The 8,260-nt window shown below is 48.5% G+C and overlaps 1 protein-coding gene across 1 annotated transcript; it reads right to left on the bottom strand.

Annotated features, from left to right (window-relative positions):
- Nucleotides 1–2,713: 2,713 nt before the first annotated feature.
- Nucleotides 2,714–7,987, bottom strand: LOC131190369 (uncharacterized). Its single transcript, XM_058167688.1, has 4 exons — nucleotides 7,944–7,987; nucleotides 4,343–4,400; nucleotides 3,926–4,122; nucleotides 2,714–3,267 (listed from the first exon to the last, which is right to left on the bottom strand). The coding sequence occupies exons 1-4, from the start codon at nucleotides 7,985–7,987 to the stop codon at nucleotides 2,823–2,825; spliced, it is 744 nt and encodes a 247-aa protein (XP_058023671.1). The 3' UTR covers nucleotides 2,714–2,822.
- Between the last annotated feature and the right edge of the window lie 273 nt (nucleotides 7,988–8,260).

Genomic DNA, 8,260 nt, shown 5'->3' on the forward strand with positions numbered 1-8,260 from the left:
GAAAACTGGAATGGAGGCATATCGATCAACTCCGTAAACGAACAGAAAACAACTCCGGCCCTAACTATCATCCAATTCTATCAACAGCTGACTCAAACCTAGGAGGACTGGATGATTCACCTGAACCCATCACCAACCCAACAGCGATTATTCCACCAGGGTTTGAAGAAACAACCACCAATAATCCACAAAATAGGGACCCAATGGAAGAGCTGGGAGGTGTGGAAAACACCTCCGAACCAATGGAAGAGCTGGGAAGTGGGGAGGGCACCTCCGACCAGCATGTGTCCCCCGCCACAGCTGAGCATGTTTCCCCCGCCAAACCAGAACTGCGCAGGTCAAGTAGAAACAGGGAACGCCCGAATGATCTACGCGACTATTATGAATATTATTACAATTGCTAAATATGCAAACCTGGGTGAAGTGAAATTCAGGGGGGGAGGAGTGTTGTGTATGATCCCATTGGTGGGAAATTCCAGTGGGAAAACATTTGAATTCTATTGGTGGCCAACTGATCCAGGTGTGTATATAAGGAGAGCATCCTGCCTGCATTTTTGCTGAAGTCTCACCTAAATAAGAAGAGCTGTTGTCTCGAATTCCTTATTTGTTGTCTCGAATTCCTTACTCGACCAACTAAACAGCAGCAGCCCGACCGGTCTGGTCCATCCCCACACACATAAAAAAGAAAACCGGAAAAGGCCGGGGCCAAGTTGGAGGAGGAGCAGCGGTAGGTGAGGCAGAGTTGAAGGAGGAGTAGCGGTACCCACGGGTTGAGTAGTAGAGGCAATGGTGACTCTGTACCGCTTCCGCTTTTCAAATTCAGATTCCCCCCCAAGTATTAAATCGAAAGTCGTTTTCTCAGAGTCTGCCCCCCCCCATCTGGTGCACTGACAACTGCGGGTGTAGGTGCAGGTGTAACTGCACAGTAGGTGACAAATCCAGACGAGCGGGGTAAAGAAAAGGAAAAAAAAACCCCACAAACAAACAAACAAAAAAACCAAAGAAAAAAAATCGTCACCGCATGTATGCATGTCTGTTCTGCGGACTTTTCGGTTCCCCCCCCCCTTCCTTATCTCCCGAGAGGGACAATTGTGAACGGAGCTCCCCCGGCACTTTATAAAAGTCGGGGTGGGGGTGGGGGTCGAGGACTTATGGCCCCTTTACGACCTATGGACTCTAACTCTCAGAATCGTCAAGGCTAGGAAAAGAATTAAGGGGGGTTGAATCCAAATGTGTGTAGGAGAAATAAATAGCAAGAAAACATTCCGTTGGGATGTTCAAATCTACAATAATAATAATAATACAATAACACAATATCTGTGGACAGAATCTCTTGAGATCAATTACATTTTTTTTCCCAGCGACCTGAGTGACATATAAAAAGAATCCCAACTTTGGAAACAAAAAAAGCAAAAAAAAAAAAAAGCCGACAGAACTCCAGTTTTTTTTTAAAAATGCCCCCTGAAACCCAAAGAGTACAAATTCAGACACCCCCCCAAGTATTAAATCGAACGTCCTTTTCGCAGAGTTCCCCCCCCTAAAGAGCGGGATCTGTTGGCCTTTTTCCAATGATGGGGGGGGGGAATGGAGGGTGGATGTAAGAAGTTGGGGCACATCCCCCTCCCCTCCCCTCCCCTCCCCTCCCGTGGGTCAAATGAACTTTCACTCCTAAACTCACCCTTCATTCCAGAGTTGTCCAGCTCAGAGAGATGGGGTTATTTTAAAAAAAACGGGGGGGGCGGGGGGGGGGGGTTCAAAAAAGAATACCCACGTTGCGCAGATCCACAGAAAGGAGGGAGGTTCCCCCCGATTCCTGATTGATTCTCATTCCAAGCCGCACATCTCTCCCGAACTCCAATTGCCCTACCGTTGCCAGATAAAATCGATCTTAGTTCCGAACAAGCACATATCCTCCCCCTTGATCCGCGAAGAAACAATCGGGAGACGTTTTGCGTCAGCTGAAACACCCTCCCGTTTGAGCATCGCGCGGTGGCAGCGAAGGGGCGACCCTTCGATCTGAAACCCCCCCTCCCCCGGAGGACTAGGAGAAATCAACCGTTTTTACGTGGTGGATTAGGTAGACCTCCTTACTTTGTTATCCGATCTGAAATCCCCTCCCCCGTAGAGGACTAAGAATAGAATAGAATAGAATAGAATTTTTTATTGGCCAAGTATGATTGGACACACAAGGAATTTGTCTTGGTGCATATGCTCTCAGTGTACACAAAAGAAAAGATACGTTCATCAAGGTACAACATTTACAACACAATTGATGGTCAGTATATCAATATAAATCGTAAGGATTGCCAGCAACAAGTTACAGCCATACAGTCATAAGTGGAAAGAGATTGGTGATGGGAACTATGAGAAAATTAATAGTAGTGCAGATTCAGTAAATAGTTTGACAGTGTTGATGGAATTATTTGTTTAGCAGAGTGATGGCCTGGGGGGGGGAAACTGTTCTTGTGTCTAGTTGTTCTGGTGTGCAGTGCCGTATAGCGTCGTTTTGAGGGTAGGAGTTGAAACAGTTTATGTCCAGGATGCGAGAGGTCTGTAAATATTTTCACGGCCCTCTTCTTGATTCGTGCAGTATACAGGTCCTCAATGGAAGGCAGGTTGATAGCAATTATTTTTTCTGCAGTTCTAATTATCCTCTGAAGTCTGTGTTTTTCTTGTTGGGTTGCAGAGAAATCAACCATTTTTTTGCGGTGGATTACGTTGACCTCTTTACTTTTTTGACCGATCTGAAATCCCACCCCCCATAGAGGACTACGAAAAATCAACCGTTTTTCCGTGGTGGATTACTTTGACCTCTTTACTCTTTAACTCGCCAAACGCCCCGGTCTCCCGGTCCGGCGGCCAGTCCACGCGCCGAGGGGTTCGGGAATCTGCCTTCTTCCATCGGAAGGGGCGGGGGCACTGGAGAGGGCGTGTGTCAGGAGCAGGGCGCGGGGGTGAGAGCGACGGTCTTTCGGCTGGGTGCTCAACCCGGGGCGCCTCTTTTTAGACTTTTCTCCGTCGGCGCTGTGACTCACCGAAGGCAGCAGCCCGACCGGTCCGTCCCCACACACATAAAAAGAAAACCGGAAAAGTCCGGGGCCGAGTTGGAGGAGGAGTAGCGGTAGGCGAGGCGGAGTTGGAGTAGCGGTAGCCACGGGTTGAGTAGTAGTAGAGGCAATGGGGACTCTGTACCGCTTCCGATTTCCTCTTTCCCTCCTGGCACTGGTTCCCCGCTGCCGTGTGCGGTTGTCAGTTGCCGAGATCGGGCTGCGCAGAGGATGAAAAAGCCAGACGAGTGTGTGTGGGGGGTGTAAACAACAACAACAACAACAACAACAACAACAACAACAACAACAACAACAACAACAACAACAATAATAATAATAATAATAATAATAATAATAATATCGTCAGCGCGTGTATGCATCTGTTCTGCGGGTTTCCGGTTTGTTTGTTTTTTCTCCGCCTTCATCCCCCAAGAGGGGACAATTATAAAAAACGGGGGGAGCTCCTAGCACTTTATAAAAAAAATAAAAAAAATAAAATTCGGTGTGTGTGTCCGTCAAGTACCTACTAGCCCTTTACGACCTATGGACTCTAACTCTCAGAATCGTCAATGCTAGAAAAAGAATTAGGGGGGTGAAGCCAAATTTTTTGGGGGGGAGAGGAAATAAATAGTAAAGAAAACCTTCCGTCGGAATGTTCAAAAGCACAAGATTTCCCCTTGTAACAGCTGAATTTCTTCGCTTTTTTTTAATTTCCCCCGCCCCCCCTCAAATCTCTCATTATGTCTATAGAAGCCATGCAGGGGCGCGTGTTCGGCACCCAAAGACTCCCGTGGGCTTCCTATGGGCGGGGCGCATCCTTGCCAGGGGAGAGCCTGGACAGGTACCCCTTGTCCCCCGCGGCAGCTTTGCTCTCTTACCCGCGTGCAGAAGATCTATGGGGGGCGCCGCCGCGCGGGATAATTCGCCAAACGCCCCGGTCTCCCAGTCCGGCGGCCAGTCCGCGCGCTGAGGGGTTCGGCCTTCTGACTTCTTCGATCGGAGTGGGTGGGTACCGGCGAGGACGTGGGTCAGGAGCGGGCCGCGGGGCTGAGAGCGACGGTCTTTCGGCTTTGTGCTGTCCCCGGGGCGCCTCTTTCTAGCCTTTTCTCCATTGGCGCTGTGACGCCCCCAAGGCAGCTCCCAGCCGGTCCGTCCCACGCACAAAACGACCCAGAAAGGCCCGGGGGCGGAATTGGAGGAGGAGTAGCTGTAGCCGGGAAGAAAGTAGTTTTAGTAGACACAAAAAAACGGACCGCTTCTGGACCGCTTCAGCTGCTATCCTCGCATCACTTCACGGGTCCCGTGGACGGGCTGGGAGTTCCCCAGACAGGGGCTGCCCAGAGGGCGACGAACCTGGAGCAAAAGCAGAAAGCCAAAGGCTCTGCCGCGCAGAGGAAACGTCAGCACCCAGATGTAGTTCTCTTCTGGGGCTTTCTGGGTTTTTTTTTGCACTTCCTCATCTGCCGCGCGGGGCAAGTAGAAACGAAGCTGCCGGCCCTTTTGAAAGTCAGGCTCGAATCCTTACGGCCCCTTTACGACCCCTGGACTCCAAGGCTCAGGATTCTCACGGCTAGGAAAGAATGAGAGCTGAAACCCAAGAGTGGGGCGCGGGGTGGGAGTGGGACCCTTCCTTGCCCTCTTCCCATCTTTCCTTCTTTTAATTTTTCTCTTCTCTTTTTTCCTTTCCTGTCCCTTCTTGGATGCTCAAATGCAAAACAACAACAAAAAACAACAACACACAAACAGAACATTTCTCCTTTTTGTTTTTTGGGGGTTTTGTTTGGTTTTTCGTTCGTTTGTGGTAGCCCTCTGCCAGCGAAAACGCCCCCTCCCCTGAGCACGACCCTCCCAAGCTCCATTTTTCGCTGGCAGAAGCACAATATTGTATTTGTTGAACGTGAATAATAAATTATTATTATTATTATTATTATTATTATTATTTATTGGATTTATAAACCGCCCTTCTCCCGAAGGACTCAGGGCGGTGTACAGCCAGGATAAAAAAGAACAATATACAGTTAAAATACAATTAAAAAACTTATTATACAGTATGCCCGAAATAATTAAGAATTAAGAATCTAAAAACCCCAATTAAAACCAGAGAAAAAATTTAAAATTAAACAATTTAAGAAAGCCCCGCACGAACAAACAAATATGTTTTCAGTTCGCGGCGAAAAGTCCGAAGGTCAGGAATTTGACGTAAACCAGGGGGGAGTCCGTTCCAAAGAGTAAGTAAATAAATAAATAAATTTGTATTTGTTTCTTTAGAGGTATAGGAAACTTGTTAAACTATCGAAAAAGGGATTCCGGATTATCATGGGGCAAATTGTATCAGAGCTGTTTGGAAAACCCATTTTCCAGCACTTGTTCAATAAAATGTTAAGAAATTAAAAGATCCCGATGGAGAAAATCCGCAGTCATTGAGCCACGTTCTGTTCATGAAAAAGTGGGTTAATTTCTCTTTCCTAAATTCACCGTTAACAGCAGCAACTAAGGTTTCTACATAATTACAGGACTGGCGGTGGATAATAATAATCCACCGCGCAGGACTGGCCTAATAATTTTTTAATGGGGGTTTTACTGGTTTTTATAGTTTTCAGCCAATTTCGTATTAGTCTTTTAAATTTGTTTTTAATTTTTATATCTGTTGTTTTATCTGGCTGTAAACCGCCCTGAGTCCTTAGGGAGAAGGGAGGTATAGAAATTGGAATAAAACTAAACTAAACTAAAACTACAGAACTGGGGTCCACTCGCTCTCTCTTTTGGGAGAGCGCCGCGCAGGAGCGCCCGTCCTTCTGTGCTTCTCCGAGGCAGAAAGAAAGCCGTAAAAACACAGGAAACTAGAAGGAAACTAAACTTGGGGGGGGGGAGCTGCGGGATTCCCCGAGATCGCAAAGTTCTCTTCCGCATCCAGCCAGCTCCCCGAGTTTCCCCGCTCGCCCCAGGCAAAATTGCGCCCTCCGCCTCCGCTTCTTAACTCGGGTTTCGTCCGTCCATTCGTCCCCGGACTCGGGGCGGGGATGAACCAGCGTGCTCCAAGCAGGCAAGCAGCCGCCGGGGCCCTAGACCTCACAGCCCGGCCCAAAAGAGGCTCCTATAAACCAGGGGGCGCCTGTTGGCGAAGCGGGGCTGGCGAGACGGGAGTGAACTAGGGAGTGGGCACTGCAACAGCCGCCGCTGCCACCTTCTTTCTCCACCCCCCCCCACCTGCCATCACGGCTTGGCTGCACGTCCTTCTCCCGCTCAGCTGCGGATCAGCTCCGCTGAGCCTTGGGGCTCCTCGCCAGATGGCTCCGAGCGATGCCTGCCCGATCCGATCCTGCCTGCCAGACGGGCGGAGCCCTTTCCCGAACCTGTTTTGCGGGTTTGGCACGTGCGGCCAGCGAGATTGAAATCACCGCGATGCTAATGGAATGGAAATAGGAGGGAATGGAATAGAGAATAGGAATAGGAATAGGAATAGGAATAGGAATAGGAATAGGACGGGACGGGACGGGACGGGATGGGAGCGGATGGAATCGCAATAGCAATAGGACGGAATGGGAATGGGAATGGGAATGCTTGGGATGGGATGGAATAGCAATAGGAGGGAATGGAATGGAATGGTTTTAGTCCCCCCAATAATCGTCCTGGGCTTGTTTCAGCGAGTTACGTAAACAGTCTGAGGAGGGTCAGTCTAGCGAACCACCGGCTGCTGCTTCAGCTGCATCAAAGAGCTCAGAAAATTTTTCGAAATTAGGAAAAACAAACGGGGAGGAAAAGAGTCCGTGTGCGTCTGTAACGTGGGAGGCGATATAAATTGGAGAGATACGTCAAATAAAGACGTGAAGCAACAGGTTGGTGTAGAAGAGAGAGAAAAACTTGTCCAAGTATTTACTCTGGTTCAGCTGTAGGGTTCCCGTTTTTGACGGGGGAGGCACGGGTTGATTCCCGACCACTGCAACTCGCTTTCTTTGACCCTGGTCCCTTTTGTTACAAAAATACCTTCAGCCAGATTAAATACTGTAGCTGCATTTTTTTTTAGAAAAAACAAAAAGTTGATTGTAGAAGTGGAAGGACTATAGTACAGGTAGTCCTCGACTTACAACAATTCATCCAGTGACCAGAGAGAGGTCAATAGAGCTGGAAGGAACCTTGGAGGTCTTCTAGTCCAACCCCCTGCTCAGACTAGGAGACCCTATTCCTGCCCAGCCTCTTCTTAAAAACCTCCAGGGATGAAGCGTCTACAACCTGTGAAGGCAAAACTGTTCCATTGGTTAATTGTCCTCACTGTTAGGAAGTTTCTCCTCAACTCCAGGTTGCTTCTCTCCTTCCTTAGTTTCCATCCATCGTTTCTTGTCCTGCCCTCTGGTGCTTTGGAAAATTAGTTGAACCCCTCTTCTTTGTGGCAGCTCCTCAAATGCTGGGATACTGCTGTTATATCACCCTTAGTTTTTAGGGAACCCAAGAGCCCACCTGTCTTTCTACCTGCCACAGCTTGCGGAGAGGGAGGGCCAAGCCAAGGCTCTGATGGGCAACCTGTAGCCCTTTTTAATGTGTAGCGAGACTGGACTGAACTCTGGTTACAAGGTTTGTTCCAGACCTCCCATGTGCTGGACCTCAAGTCATAAAGGCAACACTGGCTGAGAGTTATGGGACTTCCATTTCAGATGTATTTCAAAGACAGTGCAAGGTTTGGAAGGCAGGCACGGAAATGCAGGGAATCCTCATTTAGTGACCACAAGTGGGAGTCTTGACTTGGCCCTCTCCATCATGCCTGCTCCCATCAAAACATGAGAGTGGTTGATGATAAGCCCCTCCTGCACCCCAAATGCCTTCTTCTTCCTTTTGCCCATCCTCTCTACAGTCAACAGTTCCCAAAAAGTCTGTTCTGTTACAGAAGGAAGTAGTACTTACAGTGGAGAGAATTCGATCTCAGAACCAAAGCTGCAGGATTCCATGTAGATCCAGCAGAGGGCGCCCCAGGTTCGCTAAAGCTCTCTGTTGAAGCTGAAATGGCCCTACTACAATTTCTCTAAATTCAGAATAACAAGAGTTGGAAAGGGCCTTGGAGATCATCTAGCCCAACCCCCTGCTCAAGTGGGAGACCCAATACCTTTTTGGCTGTCCAAAAACTTTTCAAAACTTCTCAACAACTTCCAGTGATGGAACACCCACAACTTCTGGAGGCAATTTGCTCCATTGATTAATTGTTCTAACTGTCGGGAAATTTT

Source organism: Ahaetulla prasina, chromosome 2 (assembly GCF_028640845.1).
Source record: "Ahaetulla prasina isolate Xishuangbanna chromosome 2, ASM2864084v1, whole genome shotgun sequence".
NCBI classification, from domain to species: Eukaryota; Metazoa; Chordata; class Lepidosauria; order Squamata; family Colubridae; genus Ahaetulla; species Ahaetulla prasina.